This window comes from Brassica rapa, chromosome A06, assembly GCF_000309985.2.
Source record: "Brassica rapa cultivar Chiifu-401-42 chromosome A06, CAAS_Brap_v3.01, whole genome shotgun sequence".
NCBI lineage: Eukaryota > Viridiplantae > Streptophyta > Magnoliopsida > Brassicales > Brassicaceae > Brassica > Brassica rapa.
In genome coordinates this window covers 19,181,730-19,206,659 of record NC_024800.2, presented here as the reverse complement: position 1 = coordinate 19,206,659, position 24,930 = coordinate 19,181,730, and the positions used below count along the sequence as shown (strand labels likewise).

At 38.9% G+C, this 24,930-nt stretch overlaps 5 protein-coding genes across 7 annotated transcripts; 1 reads left to right on the top strand and 4 right to left on the bottom strand.

Moving 5' to 3' along the window:
- Window positions 1–121: 121 nt before the first annotated feature.
- On the bottom strand, window positions 122–2,528 carry LOC103873817 (probable SAL3 phosphatase). The gene is made up of 8 exons (XM_009152218.3): window positions 2,258–2,528; window positions 1,861–1,936; window positions 1,709–1,782; window positions 1,422–1,627; window positions 963–1,185; window positions 797–886; window positions 558–711; window positions 122–459 (listed from the first exon to the last, which is right to left on the bottom strand). The coding sequence occupies exons 1-8, from the start codon at window positions 2,321–2,323 to the stop codon at window positions 269–271; spliced, it is 1,080 nt and encodes a 359-aa protein (XP_009150466.1). The 5' UTR covers window positions 2,324–2,528; the 3' UTR covers window positions 122–268.
- A 1,171-nt stretch (window positions 2,529–3,699) lies between these two features.
- Window positions 3,700–5,633, bottom strand: LOC103873815 (SAL1 phosphatase). Its single transcript, XM_009152217.3, has 7 exons — window positions 5,372–5,633; window positions 5,161–5,236; window positions 5,012–5,085; window positions 4,718–4,929; window positions 4,327–4,639; window positions 4,096–4,249; window positions 3,700–4,014 (listed from the first exon to the last, which is right to left on the bottom strand). The coding sequence occupies exons 1-7, from the start codon at window positions 5,585–5,587 to the stop codon at window positions 3,842–3,844; spliced, it is 1,218 nt and encodes a 405-aa protein (XP_009150465.1). The 5' UTR covers window positions 5,588–5,633; the 3' UTR covers window positions 3,700–3,841.
- Window positions 5,634–5,870: 237 nt separating this feature from the next.
- LOC103873813 (E3 ubiquitin-protein ligase RGLG3) lies at window positions 5,871–8,454 on the top strand. 3 transcript variants are annotated; one of them, XM_009152215.3, is made up of 10 exons: window positions 5,871–6,305; window positions 6,397–6,475; window positions 6,579–6,663; window positions 6,743–6,883; window positions 6,969–7,082; window positions 7,169–7,346; window positions 7,434–7,539; window positions 7,630–7,748; window positions 7,890–8,097; window positions 8,195–8,454. In XM_009152215.3, the coding sequence occupies exons 2-10, from the start codon at window positions 6,407–6,409 to the stop codon at window positions 8,276–8,278; spliced, it is 1,104 nt and encodes a 367-aa protein (XP_009150463.1). In that variant the 5' UTR covers window positions 5,871–6,305; window positions 6,397–6,406; the 3' UTR covers window positions 8,279–8,454. The 3 variants fall into 3 exon arrangements, with proteins under 3 accessions (XP_009150463.1, XP_009150461.1, XP_009150462.1); XM_009152213.3 differs by having other exon boundaries at window positions 5,871–6,306; window positions 7,893–8,097; XM_009152214.3 differs by having other exon boundaries at window positions 6,303–6,475.
- LOC103873814 (DNA polymerase delta catalytic subunit) lies at window positions 8,375–15,401 on the bottom strand. Its single transcript, XM_009152216.3, has 29 exons — window positions 15,131–15,401; window positions 14,937–15,047; window positions 14,760–14,866; window positions 14,532–14,691; window positions 14,246–14,441; window positions 14,004–14,139; window positions 13,777–13,914; window positions 13,522–13,599; window positions 13,258–13,349; window positions 13,059–13,125; window positions 12,885–12,956; window positions 12,722–12,808; window positions 12,324–12,443; window positions 12,145–12,243; window positions 11,922–12,029; window positions 11,719–11,814; window positions 11,558–11,623; window positions 11,410–11,466; window positions 11,207–11,294; window positions 11,046–11,125; window positions 10,832–10,945; window positions 10,403–10,690; window positions 10,075–10,146; window positions 9,600–9,674; window positions 9,419–9,508; window positions 9,170–9,330; window positions 8,922–8,989; window positions 8,756–8,843; window positions 8,375–8,643 (listed from the first exon to the last, which is right to left on the bottom strand). The coding sequence occupies exons 1-29, from the start codon at window positions 15,399–15,401 to the stop codon at window positions 8,556–8,558; spliced, it is 3,273 nt and encodes a 1,090-aa protein (XP_009150464.1). The 3' UTR covers window positions 8,375–8,555.
- Window positions 15,402–22,320: 6,919 nt separating this feature from the next.
- On the bottom strand, window positions 22,321–24,873 carry LOC103846091. The gene is made up of 6 exons (XM_033273530.1): window positions 24,561–24,873; window positions 23,711–24,453; window positions 23,581–23,664; window positions 23,306–23,498; window positions 22,590–23,200; window positions 22,321–22,407 (listed from the first exon to the last, which is right to left on the bottom strand). Exons 1-6 carry the CDS (start codon window positions 24,871–24,873, stop codon window positions 22,321–22,323), a joined length of 2,031 nt encoding a protein of 676 aa, XP_033129421.1.
- Window positions 24,874–24,930: the final 57 nt, after the last annotated feature.

Sequence of the window (24,930 nt, the reverse complement as noted above, 5' to 3'; positions counted from 1 at the left end):
CATGCGTTGCAATCAGTTAGCTACATACGCATTTCATTTTCTCCCCAAGATTTAGTTAACTTCACACAATCGCCCCTAAAAGTTTTTCAAATTACATTAACATAAACAATTAGGAAAACTATACTATTCAAAAGAGGATTAGTGTTTTATTATATATCAGAGCTTGAGTTTTAATATTTTTTTTTCAATGATAGTAGTCTGTGTGAGAAAAGCACAGAGAGCGTAGACCCCAAAGGACAACAATAACAAGGTATATTACAGTTGCGTGTCAGTGAAGTTTCAAAGAAGCAGCTTTCTCTTCTTCCTCTTCCTCTTCTTTAAGTGATTCTCTCACCGCTTTCAAAAGCCTTGGCAACAGCTTCTGCGTCGTAACAACGATACCTCTCTTGTAATCAAGATACTTCCCTTTCGAAAAATCCAATGGATTCCCTGCTGCATCAGTCACTTTGCCTCCCGCTTCTGAAAGACACAATTCAAGACGAACATTTGTGTGATCATTCATGAACATTGGAGAGCCAAAGCTAGTCAGATAAGAGGTTTAAAGGGTGATTGATTACCTGAAACTAGGATTGACCCAGCGGCGTGATTCCATATTGATTCGGGTCTAGCTTTGCGGGTAAACCTCAAGTACACCTCTCCATCACCTCTAGATAAAGCTGCATACTTTGTCTGACTGTTGATCTTTATTGGTGATTCCTTTATCCCCAGTTTCTGTCACAGACACAAGCAAACAGAGTCAGACTCAGACCGAAACACAAGAAGATATCTATACGAAGAATGTGAGGAAGATGTTTACCGTAGCAATGGTGTTATGGATAGGGACAGGTGTGTGGTATGACTCAAAGAAACTCGCTTTAGCCGGATCATCATTGCTACTTACCTCCACCTGATAGCGTACGAAGAGAGTCAATCACATTGAGCAAAACATATAGAAACATAGTGTCTCTCTGAGTAGGTTTTACCTTGACAGGAGGAGAGTCGAGAGCATTGAGTGACTGGACATAAGCCCCAGTGCCAACCGCGCCAAAGAAAAGGCAACCCACTTTCTCAGGTGAAGACTTGTTTGCGTTAATACCAGCAGCAGTAGAAGCCAAAGGAAGCTTGGGACAAGCCATTACACCAAGCACTACTTTGCCTTCCACCAGCAATGCTAATCCTATTGCATACTGTTCTCCTCTTATAAATCTACACAATTTGGGAAATTCAAGGGTCGTAAGTAAAGTTCTCTGACTACAAATACTCTATGGCAGTTCAGTAATGTGTGTATTTAACAAAAACAAGAAAACAAATACTACAATTCTGAGACTGATTACAAAGAAGTTGCAATACAAATCCAATTACTAGTAGCAAGTAACTCTAAATGGCATTAGTGACTAGATACTTTTCCTTAGGGGAACATTTGAACAAGTAAGAGGACTCACCCTCTGGTGCCACCAATAGGATCCAAGACCCAATGGCGACCCTTAGGACCTCCTTCTGATTTGCCAGAGTCAATGGCGGTGAGGACATCATCGGAAGACAAAGGAGAAGCAGCGTAGGATTCATCAGTGGCAAGAGTATCTTTAACAAGCTCTGTAATACGTGCCAAAACTGTCTCAGCAGCAACTTTCCTAAGCTCAGCAGAATCCTACACACAAATAAAAGTAAAAAAGAGTCATAAACGTGGAGAAAAACCCAGCAATATATATATCTGATTTGCAGTAGGCACCTCTTCAGCCACTAATGAGACAGGCTCATTCTTAAGCTCCCTTTCAAGAACAATGCTAACCACAGCTTGTGACCCTGAAAGAACATTCCTTTGTCACATTTACGAGCCAAGAGAGATAAAGACAATGAAATAAAGGTTAAGCCTTTGCGAACCATAATCAGCAACAGTGACAGGACTATCATCTGATTTGTTCCAGACGTCAGACACCAACAGAGATTTCCTCACTTCCTGGAAAAAACAAAAAAGAAGATCTGAGTTAAAGACTCATAACATCAAGTACGTATCAAAGAAGAAACCAAAGATTCAGCTTCGTTAGAAAATTAATCTGCAAAATTTATAATCCATCAAGATTCAAGATTTCAAGACTCAAATATCAGTTGACGATTTTCCAAGGAAACAACCAAAAAAAGTCGCATCTTTTCTACAAAGAGAGAGTTTTTAGAAGAAAAACAAAATCTGACACGCATCATCGCAATGTCCACGAGATAAAATGAAAATAAATCTAGAAATCAATCATGTAATGATCATCAAAGACGATAGTGATCGTACGTTGCTTAGGCGGGCAGCGAGAGAGACGGCTTTCTTCGCAGCAGCAAGCATCTCATCATAAGACATTTCAAACACTAAAGAAGAGATGAAGACGAAAGAGAAGAAGATACTCTCTCTCTCTCTCTGTGAAAATCTCGATTCGTGACGATATATGAACCCAAAAACCTCTCGCGACTCTGAACCAACTTCTTCGCTATTTTCACTTATTTATTCGTCTTTAATACGTGAATATATATATATACTCATTCTTTCTTTATTAAATTCTCATTTTTTTTTTTTGGGTATATATATAAAAATATTATTTTCACATCTCAACCGTTGTAGAGAAGACTAGTCCCCTACCGTTGAGACCATGAAAGTTTCGCTCACGTTGTTTATATTTCCCTTCTCTTGTTTTATTCACAAAATTTTTTACTTAAATTTACAAATTCGCCTACTATATGTATAAAAAAATTCACCTACTATAAATAAATAACTGTTTTCTATTATTATACTCTGCAAATTGTAAAACGCCTTATCTTGTAAGTTACAATCCAGATGCATTTATATTTAAACAATCCAATAATGAATTGGTCCAATAGAAAGATATTTTTCTTTAGAAAGAGATATTTTTTGAAGTAACAAATTGTAAGCTCAGTATCTTTTAAACAGTTAAATATAATTCTTCCTTTTGTAGGTGAGCATAATATCATGTTACGTTCTCTGTCTGGCAATAAATAGTATTTGATTGTTACCACTCCATTTTATATATTTACCAAAATTATTTTGTTTAGCTTGACCTTTTTTTAAAAATGCTTTCACTCTAAAGTTTATGCTTATTTTTTTTCTCTTTGCAAGGAACGGTAAAGAGGGAGAATAGGTTCCTTCTTTCATTTTTATAGTTAATTAGAGAGTAGTGTCATCTTAATAATTGACGATACTGCAAATTGCTTGCTTATAGTACGTTGAATATGACATGTGAACCTTTGTCCGGATCTCGTCAATTAGAGGTTGTGTCACTGTTATCATTACCACAAAAAAATATCTTCACTAACAGAAGGATTATCAATAAAATATACCATTCACATTAAAAAGCTTGCGTCTAGTACTTAGACTTATACTCGGTTCATTTTTATTGTTTAAGTTTGACTTATATAAAAACATGACCGAACGAAAACGAATCCTTCATCGTGAATGGGAAATTATTTTTGGGAATAAAATCTAGAATTTCAACTTTAATCTTATGGATTAAAAGATACTACAAGATAATTATTATATATTTATACGGTGTTTAATAAAAACAGTAGCATGGAAAGATTCTGCCAACGCGCTTACCCTTTTTTATGAAGATGAGAAAGTATATAACGCGCTATAGACACGTCGGGGACCGTAAACCTTAAAAGGCCTTTTCTGCCTCATAGTGGCCCAAACTAAATACTCTTGATCATGTTGCACTCGGCCCATATTAGACATTTATATATGTTTTATTTTTAAAAGAAAATCGAATTCTCACTTATGTAATGAAGAAACATGTTTAGTTGTAGTGGTGAAAGGAAGTGAATCACAAGAGTTACAGCGAACACAGAGACACTAAAGAAGAAAGAATCAGAGAGATGAAGAAGCTTTCTCTTGCTCGGCAATGGAGTCACGAACTGCTTTCAAAAGCAGAGGCATAAGCTTCTCATTAGCAACGATGATGCCAGTGTCCAAATCAAGATACTTCCCTTTCGAGAAATCCAATGGCTTTCCACCTGCATCCGTCACGATTCCACCCGCCTCTGCTCCCAAAAGATATTGCAAGTCATTATCAAAATCACATTCATTAAAAAAAAGGGAGAAAGGCTTTATTATAATGTTACCAGTAACAACAATAGCACCAGCGACATGGTCCCAAATCTTTTCACGGTAACCTTTATGAGGGAACCTTAAGTATATAGCTCCATCTCCTCGAGACAAAGCTCCATACTTTGCCTGGCTATCTATCCTGACAGGTGGCGCTTTGACACCAAGTTTCTGTATTATATACCAAAGAGATCATCAGTTAGTTACTGGCTGGAATCACATGAGAATGTAAGGGAGAAGCCGCTTACGCTGGCAATGGAGCTGGATAAGTCGTGAAGAGAGTGAGCTCCTTCAAACGACTCAAAGAAGGATGCCTCTTCAGGATTCTCAACGCTAGATACATGTACTTTGACCGGATCAGATTTCGAATCCAAGGGCTGCATGTATGTCCCTGAACCAATCGTAGCATAGAAGAGGCATCCGGTTTCCTCTGAAGAAGAAGAGTTCTTGTTTCCTGCTATGGATGTTAATGGCAAGTTTGGACAAGCAAGCACACCTAAAACTACTTTCCCTTCCTCAAGCAATCCTAGTGCTACTGCGTACTGATCTCCCCTCAAAAATCTAAAAATTGCCAAAACAAGCTTATAGATTCAAGAACACAACATCTGATCTTTGAGGGTAGATAGTTTTGAAACGTACCCTTTGGTGCCATCAATAGGATCCAAGACCCAGTGTCGACCATTAGGACCACCTTCAGATGTGCCACAGTCAGTGGCTCTGAGTAGATCATCTGTGGTTAAAGTAGAGTCAATGGCTTTGGTTAGATCCTCAGTAGCCAAAGTGTCGTTAACGAGTTTCGTGATGCGCTGAAGAATATCCTCAGAACCATCCTTGCGTAGATCCGCTGAGTCCTGTAAACATAATTTTTAAGACAATGTGAGTCATCAAAACATAAATAATCAAGATAAGTATTTGTGAGAGAGACATACTCACCTCTTCAGCGACCAATGAAAAGGGTTCAGAAGTGAGTTCCCTTTCCAAGACTAAGCTAACAACTGCTTGTGAACCTGAAAACTCAAAAACAAGGTCAGCTTCATTACACTAGAGATACAACAAAGACAGTGTTACTTGTGAAAACTAACCATAATCAGCAACGGTGACTGGACTTTTATCAGATTTTGATTGAACATCTGATTGCAACAAAGCCTTTTGAACTTTCTGAAACAAACCAAATAAAATAAAAACACATTCTTTTAGAGAAATTCGAATCGAAATTGGGAAGATTACGAAGTGGGTTTTCGAAAAGAATCAAACTTTAGAATATGGGTCATGATTGAATCAAGAAAAAGAGACCTGACAGAGACGAGCTGCGAGGGAAGCAGCTTTCTTAGCAGCGTCAAGCTCTTTCTCGTAAGCCATGGATGAGACTACTCTTAGAGTAACAAACGAAGGAGACGACTTCCTACTCGATACAGAAACGATACGGTTCGATGAATATCTGAATCTCGAAACTGATGCGAATGTGTGAAGCGGTGCCTTTGCTGTTCGAAAGCAATTTATAGAAGACATCTCTCTCCTTTTCAACAAGAAGAAGATAAAGTGTCTTCACATTTTTCTAATTGCAATCTGACAGTCCATTATTATTTTCACAATTTTCCGTATATACCCTCGTACTTATTTATTCTCTTAAATTATACCCTAACTTTTATTTTGGAGATAAAAAGACCATAATAGCTCTCCTTGTTAAGGCGTTCATTTAGTACCAAACCTGAAACACCAAAAGCAAAGGGTCAAAAACGAAAATCAAAAACTTTGACGTTTATAGATTGGTGGTTGTTGTGCTAATGGAGATCGCACGTGGATGTTGTGTCTGAAACAAAGTGAAGATTATAGGTGAGTGAAGATTTATAAAAAGCCCAAGATGATCAAAAGCCCATATCTTATTAATCTTCAGAGACGAAAAATCTGGCGACGGCTTGGCCACTATATCCACATGGATACTCTTCATCTAGACATTTGTTTAACAAGTTTGGGTTTTGGATATTTACATGATTAATGACCAAGAGACCAAAAAAAGACCAGACTTTTCAGATTTGATGTCGTGTTTTGAAAGCAAAGTTACGTAGTGGTTATTTGCGGGCGCAAGCAAAGAGGTCATGTTTCACTACCTTTCAAGATGCAAACAAACCTGCTTTTATGTCTTCTTTCTTCTTTTTATTCTCTACAATCTCCAATAAAAGTATTATTCTACAAAAAGTCTTCTTGGTCTACCTTCCACATACTCAAGGTTTATATTATATACTTCCTTTACTTATATATCTATTATTATGAATTTACATATATCCTCACTTTTGAGTCATTTCTTGTGGAGAGAGCAGGTACTTTCCAATGAACAGATACAATCAACGTAATCAGCAACCTTCTTTTATTGCTGATCATTTCCACAGCTTGGATCAGGTTTCCAACTTTCTTTTTTCTTGATTTCTTTATTTGTTTATTTATAGTTGATGAAGCAAAGTAGTAATGAATTCATAAGACGACTTCTTTTTTTTTTTACTAGGTGATAACTTCTCTGAGAGAAGCTGGACTTGAATCCTCAAACTTGATTTTAGGAATTGACTTCACCAAGAGCAACGAGTGGACAGGTGATTTAATAATATCTACATGTTGATAAAAGGTGATTTCAAATGGTTTTAGTGTTTGATGTTCTGACTCTCGTTGCAGGAAGACACTCATTCAGTAGAAAGAGCCTTCACGCCATTGGTAAAAGACAGAATCCATATGAGCAAGCAATATCCATAATTGGCCGTACATTATCTCCATTTGATGAAGACGACCTTATACCTTGTTTCGGCTTTGGAGATGGTTAGTTTCTTTATCTTTCAAGACGAAGATTTTTTAAGAAAAAAAACTCTAAATGGTTTTATTATATGTATTCTTCCTCATGTAGTAACAACACGAGATCAATATGTATTCAGCTTTTATCCTGAGAACAAAAGCTGCGATGGATTTGAAAACGCAGTTAAAAGATACAGAGAGATTGTTCCACATTTGAAGTTGTCCGGTATTTGTGTCTACACACCAAGAGATCGGGTTTAGTTTCTGTCTTAATCTAAAACATTTATCATTTTGTTTTCCTCTCTCGCTCAGGTCCAACCTCGTTTGCACCGATTATTAATGCAGCCATCGACATAGTGGAGCAGAACAATATGCAATACCATGTTCTTGTCATCATAGCAGATGGTCAGGTCACTAGGAATCCAGATTTGCCATTTGGTCGGCTTAGTCCACAGGAAGAAGCTACTATGAACTCCATAGTGGCAGCTAGGTAAACAAAAAGACTATTCAATAAGCTCAGATTCATGGAATCATGGTTTTCTTTATACTAATGTTGTTTGATATATATAATTTCCAGCCATTACCCGTTGTCCATCGTCTTGGTTGGAGTAGGAGATGGACCCTGGGACACAATGAAACAGTTTGATGACAATATCCCTCACCGCAAATTCGATAACTTCCAGGTAAAGTATTACAAACCTAGAATAGCAATCTCATTGTTTTTTTTATGTGATATGATTGATGATAATTGCAATACTCTTTTGTTTTCACAGTTTGTGAACTTCACAGAGATAATGTCAGAGCACAAAGACGCAGCTAAAAAGGAGGCTGCTTTTGCACTCGCAGCTCTGATGGAGATTCCTTTCCAGTACAAGGCTACATTAAGTCTCGAGTAAGTGGAGCACAAGTTTGAATTTTGGGGGAATTTACCGTATAATTATTTTTTATAGACTTTATTGCATTAGATTCTTGAAAAGTTGGCAACTTTTTTTTTTGTCAAACTAAACTGACTTTTGATTGTGCTTGCGAACAGTAGAAAACAAGTGCGTGCTTCCCGTTTGCACCACAAGCCACTCCCTCCACCACCGGAGGTTATAGAGCGTGACAATGCTGTTAGAGCAGTGCCAAATCCAGTAACAGAAACTGCAGAGAAAAGTGAAAGAACGGCTCCAGTAACACAACCGGTATGCCCGATTTGCTTGACGAAACCAAAGGACATGGCCTTTAGCTGCGGCCATACTGTAAGTGAATATATGCAAATATATTGAAAAATCTTGCTTGCTCCATAAGCAAGATCGATTTTGTGATATCTTTGTGACTTTTTGTTTTCATATGAAGACGTGCAAGGAATGCGGTGTCGTTGTCAAGACATGCCCAATGTGCAGACAACCTATCACAACGAGGATAAGGCTGTACACTTGACTCGATGAGGCAAAAGCCCATATGGTTTAGGCAGCTAAGCTCCATGTCCATACTTTTGTGTACCATATTGAATAGTTCAACCAGAAGAATAATAAAAACCTAAAATCATGTGCTGTCGTAGTTTGTAATAACCGAAAATTCTTAACTTGACAAAAGAATGCGAGAAGAGTTTTCTTTCTGACAGTAATAATCAACAGCTACGCACCAAGAAGCAAAAGAAGTGATCTAATGAAACGGAAACTTACAAGAGCAAAGAAACAATCGAAGCTAAGAAAACTTAGAAGCTCCAACGGTCGAGTTGTTGCTTGGCTGTGGCCATGTCTTTTTGTGCTTTCATTCTCCGGTAAAATATTGGACAATCTCGACTGTCAAAGACCAATAAGAAATCCCAAAAAAAAAAACAAGTTGGATCAGTATCAATTTACCTGTGACAAAGACACAAAATTAATGCATATGTCGATGATATAGAAGCAAAACCTGGTGCACAAGACATCTTGGTGAAGAGAGCCTTGGCATTCCTGACACTGTGTCCACAGCCTTCCAAAGAGCTCTTCTAGGTCCGACACTGAGTACAAATGTTTTTCAGAACATTAGTGACGGATCTAGAAGTTTATACAGAAAAAAAGAGGAATATGTAGCTTACCCTGTGACACGTTTTTGCAGTATAACTCGGCTTCTCTTCCCTTGCAACGTGCACACAATGTTCCAGTGCTGGTTGAAGTTAAAAGCAAAAAACTCGATAAGAAGATCCCACATATACAATCAGATAAGCTAGAGACTAAAGGGACAAAGGAACTAAATGATGAGAAACTTTGAAAACACAGAATCAAGTAGAGCTTGCAGGATCCTAATATTCCTGAAAATTTACGTAGGATATTAACCATAAAGTACCTGATCGGCACTTTGCAGCCAACACAGCTCAGTTGTTTCTTGGCAAATCTCATTATGCCGCTGTTCGAAGGAGTAGTAATTGATATTGACCTCATGTGATCTCCATGGAGAAGTTCACTGCTAGCGTTTTTTAAGACCGGGTCAAAAATCCTAAGAAGCGGCTGAAAACAACATCTTCTTTAACCTCCCCCGCACCAGAATAAAAAAGTAGATAAAGAAACTTATAGGCAATCCCCATTTCTAACTTACCTTGCTAATCTGATTCTCTAGGTAATACTTTGGGTCTATAGGGATGTTATTCTCAAGTACGTAGATCGGATCTTCTGACTTTTCATAACCCTATTTGGCATCAAAATGACATAAGTAGGTAGAATAGAAATGATCTCCACATCTTGCGGAAAAGATAAAGTAAGGTTGATATGAAAGCTACCTTGGCACCTTTGGCTGCTGTAATAATAACATATGGTACCCGGTCGCCAACATTTGGCGCTGTAGCAGCATCCCTCTGTCAAATTTCACATGATAGATCATCAGACTCTGTAAAACAGAATAATATCATATATTCACAAAAACGTGAATGAAGGAAAAATATCCCTGCACTTGTGCACCTACTAGATGACACTTAAAGAATCAGATAGGTATTTTAAAAGCCAAAAACAAAATCAAACTTTAGCATTTTTCATTTTTCAGTTTGAGGGTGTATGTCAATGTGATGCTGAAACTAGAGAAAGTAAAGGAATGAAATTTCCCCTACAGACGTCTTATTCATATATTTTGATGATGAATGGAAACTAGTCAAGACTTATGTTAAACGCTAGTCAAGAGTTATGTTAACATGTAGATTAAGAAACACTAAATAATTGCAAATCATAGATAAACAAAAAGTGATAAAGAGTAACACAAACCTTACGCATGCGTTCAGCAAGCTCACCATGAGCTGATTTAACTTCATAATCATCTCCTGTTTTAGTTAGACCCTATGATTTGAGAAACGCATCAGTAGCATATAGGTCGATTCCAAAAGACTGCTAAAAATGAATGCTTTACAATCAGATCTAAAGACTTCTAATGAATCAAAGCATCACTAATTTGAGCTTCCTGTTCAGTAGCCTAACAGTTAATAATCGGGGGAAACATAATTTTAAAGAATCTCATATGTTTCTTGGTTCCAGATAAAGCGAAAACATATCAATGTTAAAGGAATGCCATACCAAGCAAAACATATTAATGTACCTTAGTAATCACCAAAAGTGATAAGTCGATACGGTTCATGAGAAGATCCGCAATTGTATTTTTAACATACTCAGCTGCGCCTTGAACATCTCTATCGATTAGTATTTTGTTAAGACTCTCAGTGACAAGGTTCTTAACCAGTAAACAATTATCCCTTCGTACTGTCTCGATTCCCTTGGTGTCCATTTTGTCAAACTTTTGAGGATTAGTCCACACCAAACCAGCATACCTCTTCTTGTTGATCAGCAAATATGGAAAATAAACCTTCTCAAACTCCAATTTGATAGGCTTTACGACATCATACAAAATCAAGAAACGAAAAACGATTAGCCTGTTAGAATTTGCATTCAAAATATCATGTAATCTTCCAGACCTCCCATGGATTAAAGAGAAGTTTACAATATGCTCCTAGCAAAACTAATCACTCACTTTGATAAAAGTTCCACTAATATATTCTGCAGCTTCCTTCCCCAAGGTCATCGCAGCTTCTACATCCGGTACGCCAAATTGCACCATGACTGAATCCGTGTCTCCATAAATGACCTAATACATTATTTGTCCATCAAATTCAAAAAAATCTAAGACCAAGTTTATGCTTCAGTCAGACTTTTCAATAACACGATTTAATCAATTGAAAATGTACCTCTGCATTGTATTCATACCCTCCCAATGTTGTGAATTTATCTTCCACGAATTTCTTTGTTTGTTCAATCATCTGACGACCTTCAAAAAGATAGACATTCATCAGATTAATCATAGAAAAGTACGTGTCTACACAATTTGTAGCGTTCACAAATGAAATACCATAGCTAGTCACGCTTGATGATATTTCTAAGCAAGGTAACTGCCCAACAGTGGCTCCTGTAAACCCGTAGACAGAATTTGCACTGATCTGAGACAACAACAGAAAAGGATAAATTACAGGGAAATATTTTTCATAATTTCCGAAAATATTAATCAATTTTCCTGAATGCGCAATATAAATAAACTGGCAGTAAGAAGTTTACCTTTAATGCCAATTGTCTACCATCTAAAACAGCCTTCTCAAGCGGATCCTTAGCCTCCTATTAGACAATACCAGTTTTGCTAGTAATTGTTAAAAACTGCATATAAGTATGCACATATGACAAGAGTTTCTTCAGAATCACAAGTAACCTTTAAATCTGCTTTAGCTCTTTTACGGGCAGTAATGAGCTCTTCAAGAATCTCTGGAAGTATACCCTGAAATAAATTATTCGTTTTGCTCGTAAACTGATGTATTTCCTGAAGAAAGTACCCAACAGAATTTGAGAATAATCAATCCAAAAAGTGGCAACCTTTTGTAAACTTTGCTTAACAAATGTTTCCCCTGATGGAGTTTTATTGATATGCTCAGGTGGAAGATTCAGTTTGCGCACATCTTCAGGTGTCACCTACAAAGATAAGAATATGGGAAATAATTATCGCAAATTAGTAAGATGTATGAACAAAGGATGATAAAATAAATAAAACTTAAAAAGAAAATGCCTAAAAGAATTACCAAGGTGCAGTAGCACAAATTATATGCCATCATAATTGACGGGTACAATGAAGCAAAATCCAGAGTTGCAATTGGCTTTTCATAGAAACCTGTTCTTGCTTCTAGAACCTGGTTATCATTTTAAACATCCAGAAACAGATCACTGCCATGTGCTTTCTCAAAATATAGAAACTAATACAAACGAGAGGAAGAAAGTAAATGTTACACCCGTAAACCAACTTACAGTTGCGCCTTCAAAAGTTCCTTGTTCAGACCCTGACTGTTTAGCATTCGGAAGAACCATGTTCTTCTGTTTAGCTTTCCTAAGAAGCTGAGATAGAACCTAGAAACAAAATGTTGCGATACAAAATATCAGTCACCATACTCAACTGATATTTAATCCAAGTGTCAGTTGAGACCTACCTTGATACTCTGTCCTCTAGCAAGAAGAAAAGAAATAGGAACACCAGTCACACGAGCCATTTCGACATAATTATATATACACATCAGTTTGTCGAGAAGCCGCTGAGGGAGATATGCATCCTGTAACAGCAAAGAAGATCGTAGTTAAGTTTTTACATTTTCATAAGATTCAAGTGGTTGACTATTAACAGAGAAAAAATAACTGAGACCATAAATAATGAGACCACCTAGTTTCTGCAATTAACAAAATGATCCCTAAAACAAAAAGGAAAAATCTTGTGACAACATGCAATAGGATCTTAAGCTAATAAGACAAGCCTGAAAACTACTTAGAAACTCTTCTATATGTCTAACAGCAGGCAATGCAACAATACTCCAGAATAAAAAAAAGTAGGTACCTTCAAACAATAAACAGCAAGACGCCTCCTGGTTTCCGCATTCCCATTCTGAAGATCGGTTATTATAGAATGGTGGACATCCTCTTTCTGTAGAAGACAATCATGTTAGCCACACAGCAAAAGGGAAATAATCTAAAAGTCTAAGCGTGATTACTCATTTCACCTGCTCGGATAGAAAGTGAGCTGAGACAGAATTCAGCGAATAGGAACTTAATTTGTGGTCTCTGTGAATAGCCTGCAACAAATGAAAGAAGGGGTAAGTTGATGTCTTTGCAAGGAACTACAAGTAAGAAATCTAAGAAGGGATCAACAAAAATAATATGCCCGGGACAGGAACCTGAAAAAGGTCAAACTGAAATCGTCCTTCAATTGTGGTCTCCTTACTTTCCCTTGTTCCTTGTTGTCTGAAACATGGTACGTGTTACTATGGGAAGTAATATATTAAGCGAACTGAGTGTAGAGAACTCATGAGCCACGAAAGGGATGAAGCAGGGAAAATGATGGCAGTTTGCAAGAACCAGTTACTCCTACATTACCTTGATGAAAACGTTGAGTCCCTCATCCGGACCCTACTGTTCTTTACACGACCAAGAAGAGGAAATTCCTCGATTCCCAGTGCTGCAGCTCTCTGAGAATCAGAAAACAGCATATTTTCCAGGTAAAGATTCGTGATATTCATGTACCATTCAGCGCAGTAGAACATATCAACATAATACATAGAATGCTCAAGAAATGTAACAGCACGCTTCTTTTAACCAGATGATCCGAAAATAAAAAAACAGAGGTCAATGTTCAAGTACCTCAATCAGATAAGGTAAATCGAATTTGCAGATGTTATAGCCAATGATGATATCAGGATCAACATCACGAACAAAATCCTGCAACCAATACATCTTACCCATCAGCAGAATAAATGCTTCACCAAACCCACCACAAAATTCCAGTGCCAACATAAAGTTAACTAAATCATTTACCGAGTCCTTCCGGAAATTTTATATTATAGAAAGGGTAAACTGTAAGAGAAAGATGGTAATGAAAGAGGTAAAACGAATTACCTTCCAAGCTAGTAAGACCTTTCTTTCTGTTTCAAAAGACATAACATCTACGCCTACGATTGGAGCACATGAGTTAAGAGTCATGACATTGCGTATAAATGGTTGATCCTCTCCCTGAAGAGTTACAAGATTGGCTATCTAGAAAAGCAATGAGAATGTTGTTTTCAGAGGGATGATATCAAAGGGATCAAATATTGAGATACAAAATCATAGCAAAAACAGCTAACCTGGATCACAGGATCATGCTTAGCCTCTGGAAAGTGTCCTTTACGACCAGCACACTCAATATCGAAACTTAGCACACGGAATGGAGCCATTTTTGAGTATTCACCTTCTGGAGCATGACTGATCAAATCTGAGTACCTTAACCCCATGTTAAAGAAAGTGATGACATAAACTAGAATCTGTTACTGTGACAACACACAATCTTGCTTCGAAAAGGAAACTCAGAGAACTAAGATGAGGATACAGGCAATGAAACTCCAATTGGCAGTAAGACAAAGTCCTTGCGTCCTTCTTATATTTCCCAGCAGGCACTTCGATCCAGTTTCCTCCCACGATATCGCGGTCAACCATGAAACGGAGAGCAAAAACAATATTGCTCTCGTAAGTTTGGAAACTCTTCATACCCAGTCCATCAATCTGTATGCCTCTATCAAGGATGCCTGCCAATGTAATAGTTGCATTCAGAACAAAAGAAAACAAGTAAAGCAGATAGTAGACACATAAAGCACAAAACATTTGGAAAACCATACCGCGACAGCTAGCCACCATAGTCGGTAACGCAACAGTAATCTTGAGAAAAGTTTGGGACTTTTGCTGTTGGTAATACATAATGCTTTTCTTTTGCACCATTTCTATATGACGTACGAACTTCGGAACGTTGGCATTCTTATTGGATTCCCTCATCCTTCCCTGAATTAATCAATGAATGTTAAGAAAAAAACTAGAACAATCTCAGAGATTTTGTTTGAGCTTAATACCTCAAGACTCTGATGGAAACGAGAGATATCGTCTGGGCCCATTCCAGGAGGGCAAGCAATGTAAAAGTAAGGCTCAAACCCATGAACAAAGCAACACACACTATGACCTGGAAACACAACAGTTCATCAATAAGCCTCTCGATTTACAAATCGCGTCAAGAATGGTTAAATAGATACCTTCTCTGGTTACCCCGAAGATCCTGATGACTGCAGCTTGCCCAGATGAACCAGGTAAAAGCTCCTTATGAATCTCCTTGATTACATAATCAATCTCCAATTGCTGAAAAACTAAGAGCAAAAAAAATCGAAACAATTAGCACTTCCCCAGCAATCGAAGAAACCCTAGAAAAATTAATTCAATTTTAACATACTGATACTCTGCGAGTTCGCGAGATAAGCGGGTGAGAGAGGAGGTCGAGCCCAAGTGGATGAGCGTGCGGATAGGGCTTCACGCTCTTCCATATCGCGAAGGATTAGGGATTCCTCGTCGATTTCGTCGACGAACACATCCTCGTCGACGAATTCTTCTTCTAGGGTTCCGACGACTGGGGACGGTGACGGAGTACCCGTGGCGCGGTGTTTCCCCGGCGGTAAGGTAGTCGACGGAAGCGGTCGCTTTTTGGACTTTCCCCCTCGATTCATTGTTCGATGCGCGGGAAAATTAAGAGAGGGAGAGAGGAAAGAAAAAAAGTGCGTTAAGGTCTGAATCTCTGAGAGATGAGAAAGGGGGTGAGGGCTTGTAGTACCACTGCGATTCCCGCCAGTTTTAAGGGTTTTTTACTATTAGATTAAGACATGGGGAATTAGAGGCTATGGACATGAAAAAAACGGTAATCTACCCTGTGGTACTTTTACCTAACGGATGTATATACACTGTTAATAATACAAAATAATAATATACTATCATTTTCTTTTAACCGGCTAACCTGCTGCAAAATAAATAAATAAAAAATATTATTTTTACCCTTCCAAAATAAATCGTGTCTCTCCTTCTTCCACACAACTTCTCCTTATCTCTTTTGTCGACGGTTGTTTCTGGAAATCGGAAACTCCCGGCCGCTTATACGCTCCTAAATTTCGCATCTACCTCTGATTGCAATCAGTTTTTACTCACGTCGTCTTCCCTTCTACTCGGCTTTAGTTTTAACGGCATTGGTGGTTCTGTTTTCTGCGTGTTTTCGGCGGAGGGGAGTACCACAGCGGACATCTCCAACTTCACAGAGCAGCGGTTTCTTCGAATCTGTGACAACACAGTAAGTTATTTCCCTCTATGCTTCCTGTATGTTTCTATTATTTTATTTTCGATCATCGCAAAATTAGAGTTTTTAATTGTTAAGTCTCTATCATCGTTCCTGTTGAAACCCATTGTTCCGGTAACGGAATTTCGTCTTCAAAAATCGGACTTTGTCAAATTGATTTAGGGTTCGCGTTTTCCCGGGTTGTGTGAGGGTTTCTCAAATTTGAATTGTTTCACATATTATGCGAACTATGTGGAGTAGTAATTTATTCCAAGATGTGTATAATATTGTTGCTAAGAGTTGGCCTACAATTACACATAGTATGAAATTTCAGATTTGGATTCTATCTAGAATGAAATAGTATTCCTATACCATTCAACCATTTCATGCATGATAGTATCATTTTTCGTTCATGTTTGCTTTGTTTCACTTTGTGTTTGGGTGTGGTTCAGTGTGTCGTTGTTAAATTATGTTATGCTTGATTTGGGGTTTATATCTCTGTGGTCCATCTGTATATTTCATTGGTAAATGCTTTAGTGAGTGAAATAGTTAACGGTTCATACTATTTCATTTCGTATTGAAAAGTACTTTCACATGCTATGCTTTTCCATTTCGTTGCCTGTTCTTCTTCTGTATAACTCATTAGACATTTGTATATTGCATATGACCCTCTGAACGCATATATATGTTACGTTATCTATTTATTTTATTGGGATGTTTCATACTGAGTAGCATTGTATACGGTTCATAATATTCCATTTCATATGGATAAGTACTTTCACATGACATGCTTTTCCATTCGGTTGTCGTATCTTACTTTGTTTAAGTCATTAGTCATTTCTATATTGCATATTCCACTGTGAACCATCTTCACTCTTTCACTCTTTTGATTTTCATTCTTCAGGTTTGCTATGGACGAGTTAGAGCTTCCAAGTAGATTGTTCGAGACAGGGTATGAACCCACCGGCAAGAAAAGGGTTAACAACTACTTCAATCTTCGTTGGATTGAAGTAATAAACAGTGCATTAGAGGATGAGGATCTCACGATGTTGAATGCGTCACGGTTTGGCCAGGTACTGAAGATGAGGTCCCATACCTTCTTCGTTATGTTTCTTCACTACCTTCTTTCACGACAGTTGATCACTGAGAAGGACTTCGAACTGTGGTGGCTTTTCGTGGGGAAACCAATTCGTTATGCTATTCAAGACTTTGCACTCGTAACTGGGCTCAATTGTGGCCAAATAGTGGACGCTCACCATCATTTGTTTTTTTCAAGAGATTTGTTGTTCTATATTGGGGAACATTTAGTGTAGTAATTTTGCAGAAGATTTATGGAATATCATTGCGTATTTGCGCTCTCTTTGTGACATAGTATGATTTCCAAAATTGATTTCCACTCCGAACGGCATTGTATGCATATATTATTCCATTCACTTACCCATGTATGACAGTAGTAACTACTATTATGTGTTGATTTGATGCAATTTTTGGTCTACTGTGATTCCATCTGATCTTGTTATTCTTTGTTATGCTTGAACTTCGGTTTCATTGACAAGGTTTTGAATTTTTTCAGGCTTTTGTGCGATCTCTTATTAGATCAGATGAAGCTGGTGAGGAGTTGTATCGTGGATTGGGAGACAACGAAGACGAAGTTGTTCATCACCTGGTTGCATTAGCTCGTGATGACTACGCATTTGAACACAACACATGGGTAGGTGGTGTGAAAGCAGATGATGTGAAGGCGAAGAAGGGTCATCCTCTCCCAAGTGAGTCGAGTGACGAGCAGGAACTTGAAGAAACTTATAGGGAATATAGGCAGCAAGGAGGTGGTGACGATGTCGTCCACTTTGGAGAAGGAAGAGGCCAACCAAGAATGAGGGAAGGTGAGGCGCCTATTGGTGGTCGGCCTACTTCCGCTGGTGTTGGAGATTTGGTTAGATAAGCGGCTGAGGCGTTTGAAGCACAACTGCTACCTATGTTTGAGGGCTACATGGTCAGTATGAAAGACCACATTTCCAAAGAACTCAGCAAGCTGATGACCGAAGTAGCTTCCGCCAATTTTTCTATTGCTGCCGTGGAAGCTTTTGTTAAGACTGAGTTGGCCACTCTGCGCAATGGAACCGTCGGAGTTAACATGTATGGTGGAGACCTGTTTAGTGGGTACAGCCCTGCGATTCCGTCACCCACCCATGGACCTTCTTCTCCCTCCCGCCAGAGAGATAAGGGTACTGCTGAGACCAGAGTTGATGTAGAAGATTCGCCAAAAATTGATGAACTTGATGGGAATGCAGCTATTAGGAAGGTAACTTATGACCATACTTGTAACAATTTACTATACTATATTACTTACACCTTATTACTATGTCATGCCGCAATTATTCCACACACAACTTACTTGGTTACCACATGGCGTTATTTTGGCTGCAGAAGTCATGCCCATCTGAGACGGCACCTGGTGATCCTAAAAGTGACCGTCCTTAATCATTGATTGAGGTAATGTTAAAGTAACAAAATTTGCATCTCCATAATTTATGACTTATTCTGATTTGCAAAAATACTTGGCTTGTATAATGTCGCTTATCTTCTTTCTCTTGGTGTCTAATGTAGGAGACTGTTACTGCTGCTATGCCCACCTCATCCTCCGGAGTGGATGTCTTCGTCGATGTTAGTGAGGTACGTCTACAACCAGATGAACTTTTAAATATTTATCTACTCTTATGTTATTGCAGTTCCATTTTATATTTGTATTTCCCTTTTAAAGAATGTATTTTGTTCACTATACAGCCATCTTCGTCCATTCCATCTAGTGATGGAGGCAATGCGGTGGTTAGCGCATCGGCCGAAGCCGGAACGACCCTTCTCCAACCGCCTGTTTCTTCTTTAGTTACTTCGGAGGTTAGCTTTACCAATTCGGGTTTTCCTAGTTCAGCCATTGTTTATTCTCACTAATTTTAGACTCATATTTGTTGGAACATACTTTCACCAGACCAACAATCCTCAGGCACTGTCTACTCTTCTGTCATCACCGTTCTCAGCACCTCTGTCTGACACACCACCCCCTGCATCATCATCTGTTGTTGAGGTAATAGTATACCAGTGTAAATACATTTAATTTTGTCTTCCCCATTTTTGACTCTTTCCATTCACATAATTATTTATTTCTAGAATGTATATTCCATTTATGTTAATTACTATTCCATGGCGTCTAGTTGATGCTCCATTTATCTTACTTTCCATTTCGTTCGCAGTCTCTTCATTCCATTTCAGGTGCACTAGTATTTACCTTTGTACTGCAACTAACTGCTTCTCCCACTTGCTCTCATCTACTCACTGCCCCAGGTTCCATCTGATGTATCACACACAAACACAGAAGTAGCTCCCGGTTCAACTGTCGACGCCATCCCTACCGAATTGCATGTCTTACCATCCAGCAATCATGAGGTGATGACATTTAACTATTCCACTCAAATTAACCACGTGCTCTAACTTGTCTCATTTGGTCACTCCCACAGGTTCGGACGGATGTATCAGACACAGTTAGGGGACCATCTGCTGCTTCCATTGTCGAAACAGTACCTACTCAATCGCCTACTATTGAACCGATGCTCCATGATGTAGAGATAAAACTGAAATATTACATTCCACTTCCCACCTTCTAGTTCTAAGGTATTTACACTGTAGGATGATGTCGGAGGGTCGGTAGCGACCGAAGAGGATGAAGTCATCACTAAAAAGACACTGTCAAAGCCAAGAAAGGTCTACCTACCCTTATTCTATAATTTATTCCAAATCTTTATTCTATAATTTATTCCAAGTACGTATATAGTGGCTAACATACCTAACACTTTACTAGGCTGGTCGTGCGGTGAAGCTCACAACCGTTGTACCATCTCAGGCCTGCATACGGTATAGCAAACGGGAGCGTCGCAATCCAGACAGATACACGCCGTCTAAAGGACCCGAAAAGCAAGAACCTGGCAAACGTGCTCGTCGTGGTGCAAAAGAGAAGGAGAATGTGGTTGCATCCGTTGCTGAGCCAAGTATTCCAATTAAGGAAACAACTTCTCTCATCGGGGGTTTTACACCGTTCCTCCCACCTAATCCTGTTAAGCGAGCTACATTACTCGAGGCTATGAAGGATGACAAGTAAGTTGTGCATAGTCCGTCTCTCATATTTTACTTTGCTATTTTCCAACAAAACTACCTTGCTTCAAATCTTTAAGTTTACTGTGGTTTTTGTCTCAATGTTTATGACACAATCCACTGCCAAAGATTCTACTTTCGACGTTCACACCATAATGCCTCTTTTTGACTCCACCCGGGTTGCTTCTGAGAAGGTCTTCACTTACCGTTTACTATATATTTACTTTGCCAATGTAAAATAAACTTCTAACGTTATCTATAATATGTATTCTGATAGGCAATCGATTGTGTGGTCGCTTTCATACGCAAGCGCAAGGATGGTCTGCCACGATCTAGATTTGATTTCATCGAGGCTTCATTTTTTTCTGACCTCCTGACTAACTTCGGGGAGTTTAAAGCTTGTTCAGCAAAGGAGGCTTTCTCATTCTCTCCCTCTTTGAAGAAACAATTTACCGACCGCCCACAGTGGTTCACGCAAGTTGATATTCTTCACATACCGGTGCTAATGATCAAAAGGGAGTGGTTTGGCGTTATTGTCGACTTGAATATGTGGGCCATGTATGTTGTTGAAGCCAACCCCGGTTGTCCATCTGAGTTTGAACTCACTTCAGTACTAACAGCGGCGTCTATTCTGTTCCCGCACCTGATCGGTCGGTATTGTATGACCAACCATGCACAAAAACGCAATTTCGAGCCCATGAATTTCTCCAGGTTGGATATGCCTTGTGTTGTAGAGCACCCAGGTTAGTTTCTAGGTTTCAGTTTCATGTCCTATTATTTATCAGTTTCTAATGTATTAATGTTGTTGTATTGAGTAGGTTGTTCGGCGGTGGTGGCGCTTATGTTATTAGAGCTGCACGCCGTAGGCAAGGATGTGACTGTTATGAAATTTACTGAAGAACAAGTACAGACAGCTGGAGATAATTACGCCGTCGATGCACTGCACCTGTGTCAGGCCGTGCCAATTCCTTTTACTCAGTAGACGCTACTATCTGCTTTTTATGTGTCATGTTTTCTGCTACTACTTTTCCTTTTCCGTTAAACAACGTTGATCTGTTTACTTCCTTGACGGCTTTCTTGTATTTTTATACTTTACTCTACCGCGTTATGACTGTTTATTTGTCTTTCATGCGTTGTTTGACTAGAATCTGGTTACGTTATAACAATTACTATTCCGTCTATTCCGAGCAGATTCTATCTAGTTTGCTTTTCTACCTACACTTTTACCTATTCCATCTAGTTTTGTACCTATATAGTATATACAAGGTTAGTGGGAACTTGTATATACTATATAGTTATAAATCATACATTTGTACTTACACTTGTATCTACTCCATCTAGTTTTGTTAGTAGCTACACTTGTAATTCTGTTTGTGCCTCTGTGGACATTACCTTCCATGTGCATTATCTTTGTGGACATTACCTTTCCTGTGCATTATCTTCCCACAGTGAATGTATTACTATTATTGTCATGAAATACATCGAACCCCTCATCTGCTTCTGCCCTTGTTTGCATCATGAATGAAAGATTCCTTCTCCTCCTTTATATGCTATTATGGAGTCCTGTGGTGTGACTTCTTATATTGAATTAATCTTTACAACAACTGTCCCCAACATTCTCTTTACTTAAGTTATTGTTGTCCTATAACTGTATCTGGCAGGCAGATTAGGTGAAAGTTGCTCCATTACTTGACATTGACAAATTGAGCTAGGAAACATATATGAAATAGATTAGTACTATATGAAATAACATAGGAAAACATATGAGAATAGAGTTAGTCGTATGGAATAGGTAGTTCCTCTATAGAAATACATTCATATGCAACTACCTTGTAAGAAATAGTAACTACGTACTTAGACTATAGCAAACATATTTAATTAAAGGTAAGATTGACATCATTTATTTACCCAAAAGAGAAGGCATTCATGTCTTCATTACAACAACACATATTGTTTTTGCTTATGGGGGTTATATATGACATAATATATACATCACAAATACATCCATATATGTCACTGACTCCATATATTTGTGTATTTGTTCACAAAAGAAACATCTTCCTATTCAAGATTATTTAATATGCCAAGTCCTTCGATGACAATGGCTTCTTCTTATATTACCCATTTCTCAAAATATTGCTTGTAGTGCCTTCTGATGCCATCTCCTTTTGCTTATTTTTTCATATAGGATTGCAGCAAGATGTCCTGTTGTGCCCAGTCTGGCCACAACGTGCGCATCTCCTGTTTGATGATAACTGTCCTGACTTCTTCAAGGTATTTTAAGAATTTAGTTAATTTTCATTCTATATGACCACGTTGAGATACTATTCCATACGTTAAAATTAATTTACTATTTCACATTCACTATGCTAGCCTTTAAAATCGAAACTAACATTCCTATTTCACTCCATAAAAAATCAAGATGATATTTTAGTGTGGACTTTGTTACCTTGAACTCTCCACGAGACTTTATGCGAACCTTCCTAGGACGTCCAGATGGTCTGCGGACTGCAGGGGGAAGAAGTTCGGCCGTTGTAGAAGAACCTACTTGTGACCCACCAACCGAAGGAACTGGATAATTTTTTCCAGCAAATCCTTGTCTCCATGTTGGGACCCGATACGCTGGTGCAACCATTGCGTCAGATGGGAACCCAACCTTCGAGGCTGCTGCTAGAGCATGCAGACAGGGGATTCCAATTTCGTCATACTCTCTACAAGAACAACTCCCAACGGCTAAGTTAACGGTGAAACACTCTCCCCTAGGGTCATGCACTTGGAACTCTAGTTCACTTATGTCACGCACAGCTAAGGCAGTTGAGAGGTCATAGATTTCTTCAACAAGTTTACGCATGTTTGGTGTCAATGTTCCCTTCTCGTTGTTTGCTTTTGCACGACGCAATGCCAACCAACCCATCACCGTTGTACGTATATACTCGAGCATCATGATCAGTGGGTACTCTCTTGCCTCTTTAATGGCGTCATTCCATGACTCAGCTATGCTAGAGTCCATTATATTGTATCTTTGACCTTTGAAGTGTGCTCTTGTCCAGTGCGTAAACCCTGTGACGAAGATATTGGGGTCAAATGGGTTTGAAAATGGAATAGAATGTATATATCACTACGTGCCATAGCATTACATGTATTAGTAAATGGAATAGTACGAACCTATATCCACTAGATATGCATCACAGGCAGGGTTAATTGTCTGTATCTGTAGGAACAGCCTGTTAAATTCCGTGACAGTGAATGCGCGAGCTGCAGCGGCCATTAGGTTTCCAAGTCTCGGTGACTTATAGAGGATTTGAATATTCCGCAATAGATGGACCACACACGCTGCATGGTGTGCTTCTTTGTACACCTATGGAAAACATTACTATACCATTTACTACATAGAATATAACATAATGGATTTATATTTAGGGTTTCCTTGCAATTGTTACCTTACGAAGGCCGGTGTAAATGATAGCATGTCTGTCCGAGATAAAGACAAGCTCCGGGCAGTCACTGACAAATGTGCTCAGCTTCTGGAAAAAACCATTCCCATGCATTATCGTTTTCGCTATCAACAACCGCAAAAGCAAGAGGAAATATTTGGAAATTTCCGTCATGTGTGGCTGCGGATAAGAGGCACCCGCCATACTTCCCTTTCATTGAAGTGCCGTCAACAACGACTACTTTCCTCATGAAGGCGTACCCTGCTACAGAAGCTCCATAAGCAACAAAGCAGTATATAAAGCGTGTGCCCCCCTCTGGTTCATCGTTTTGCTCCATAAAGCAAAGGGTGCCTTCGTTTGAGCATTGCAACAATCCCAAATATGCTGGAATCAATGAATAGGTCCCGGCCATTGTCCCCATGGCCTGTTCCATGGCTAGCTCCCTTGCGCGCCAAGCTTTCCAATATGATACATTCACATGGAATTCATCAAGCAGTATTTTCCTTATTACTGCAGTACTGTGGCCCTTCTTAATTCCTACAAAGCGGGACCGTAGAATCTCTCCTATGACTTGTGTTGTCGCAAGTTTGTGGAAGTTCTGACGCTCGTCAACAATGCATGTGTGAGTTAGACAAGCTTGTCGGACTTGGAAGTTACCAGTACCATCTAACAGCATTGCATAAACGCGCCATGGACATGATTGTCCAACACACTGAATCACAAGCAGCGACGTATTTGATCTGGTGGTCTTGAAATGGAACTTTCGATTTATTGCATGTATGGCCAGCTTTATTTTGTAGTCCGCTTTAGACTTGAAGACTCGCCCAACAAATATCTCATCTCCCTCGTAGTGAACATCAGATAGTGCGGAGTCGACACCTATATAGGTAGAAGGTGAAGCAATGAGTTAGTTATTCCATATAGTATAGTTAGAAAACATGTTCCATACTATTTACAGTTGCATGGGCAACGACGGTTTAACTCACCTGATACTAGGCGCGCGTTGAAAACCGGAGGGGCATCCCGACCAAGCAGAGCCGGATTTTCTGGATCATTCAGCATGTCATGTAAAGCTTGATCAAATCTTCTACAATTTATTCCGTCATCAGGTGGCATCTGTTCACCTTCTTGTGAACTTGTTGAACTATTATTAGGGTCTTCTATTGGTTTTGGAATCCCAAATATTAAACGTCTACGCACTGGCATGTTCGCTCCTTCGCCTATATCAACCGACGTTCGCAAAACGGGGACCGCCATATCATCATCTGAGTCAGTGTCACTGGATAACTCACTAGGCATTTTGTTCTTCCCCTTGTTCGTAGCTGCAATATGTGGACTTCTAAGACGAATGGCCTG

What these genes read in the sequence shown, in the direction of transcription:
- LOC103873813 (XM_009152213.3), top strand. Translation starts at nt 6,215, where the DNA reads ATGTCTTCTTTCTTCTTTTTATTCTCTACAATCTCCAATAAAAGTATT. An exon ending in GCAAATTCGATAACTTCCAG is followed by an intron (nt 7,540 to 7,629) that starts GTAAAGTATTAC and finishes TTGTTTTCACAG; the next exon opens with TTTGTGAACTTCACAGAGAT. An exon ending in CCTTTAGCTGCGGCCATACT is followed by an intron (nt 8,098 to 8,194) that starts GTAAGTGAATAT and finishes TTTCATATGAAG; the next exon opens with ACGTGCAAGGAATGCGGTGT.
- LOC103846091 (XM_033273530.1), bottom strand. Translation starts at nt 24,873, where the DNA reads ATGCCTAGTGAGTTATCCAGTGACACTGACTCAGATGATGATATGGCG. An exon ending in TTTACACCGGCCTTCGTAAG is followed by an intron (nt 23,499 to 23,580) that starts GTAACAATTGCA and finishes TGTTTTCCATAG; the next exon opens with GTGTACAAAGAAGCACACCA. An exon ending in AGTCTCGTGGAGAGTTCAAG is followed by an intron (nt 22,408 to 22,589) that starts GTAACAAAGTCC and finishes AATACCTTGAAG; the next exon opens with AAGTCAGGACAGTTATCATC.
- LOC103873815 (XM_009152217.3), bottom strand. Translation starts at nt 5,587, where the DNA reads ATGTCTTCTATAAATTGCTTTCGAACAGCAAAGGCACCGCTTCACACA. An exon ending in AGTCACCGTTGCTGATTATG is followed by an intron (nt 5,086 to 5,160) that starts GTTAGTTTTCAC and finishes TTGAGTTTTCAG; the next exon opens with GTTCACAAGCAGTTGTTAGC. An exon ending in TGGTGCTATTGTTGTTACTG is followed by an intron (nt 4,015 to 4,095) that starts GTAACATTATAA and finishes TTTTGGGAGCAG; the next exon opens with AGGCGGGTGGAATCGTGACG.
- LOC103873814 (XM_009152216.3), bottom strand. Translation starts at nt 15,401, where the DNA reads ATGAATCGAGGGGGAAAGTCCAAAAAGCGACCGCTTCCGTCGACTACC. An exon ending in TTAAGCAAAGTTTACAAAAG is followed by an intron (nt 11,624 to 11,718) that starts GTTGCCACTTTT and finishes AATTTATTTCAG; the next exon opens with GGTATACTTCCAGAGATTCT. An exon ending in GTAGACAATTGGCATTAAAG is followed by an intron (nt 11,295 to 11,409) that starts GTAAACTTCTTA and finishes TTGTTGTCTCAG; the next exon opens with ATCAGTGCAAATTCTGTCTA.
- LOC103873817 (XM_009152218.3), bottom strand. Translation starts at nt 2,323, where the DNA reads ATGTCTTATGATGAGATGCTTGCTGCTGCGAAGAAAGCCGTCTCTCTC. An exon ending in CCTATTGGTGGCACCAGAGG is followed by an intron (nt 1,186 to 1,421) that starts GTGAGTCCTCTT and finishes CAAATTGTGTAG; the next exon opens with ATTTATAAGAGGAGAACAGT. An exon ending in TGGGTCAATCCTAGTTTCAG is followed by an intron (nt 460 to 557) that starts GTAATCAATCAC and finishes TGTGTCTTTCAG; the next exon opens with AAGCGGGAGGCAAAGTGACT.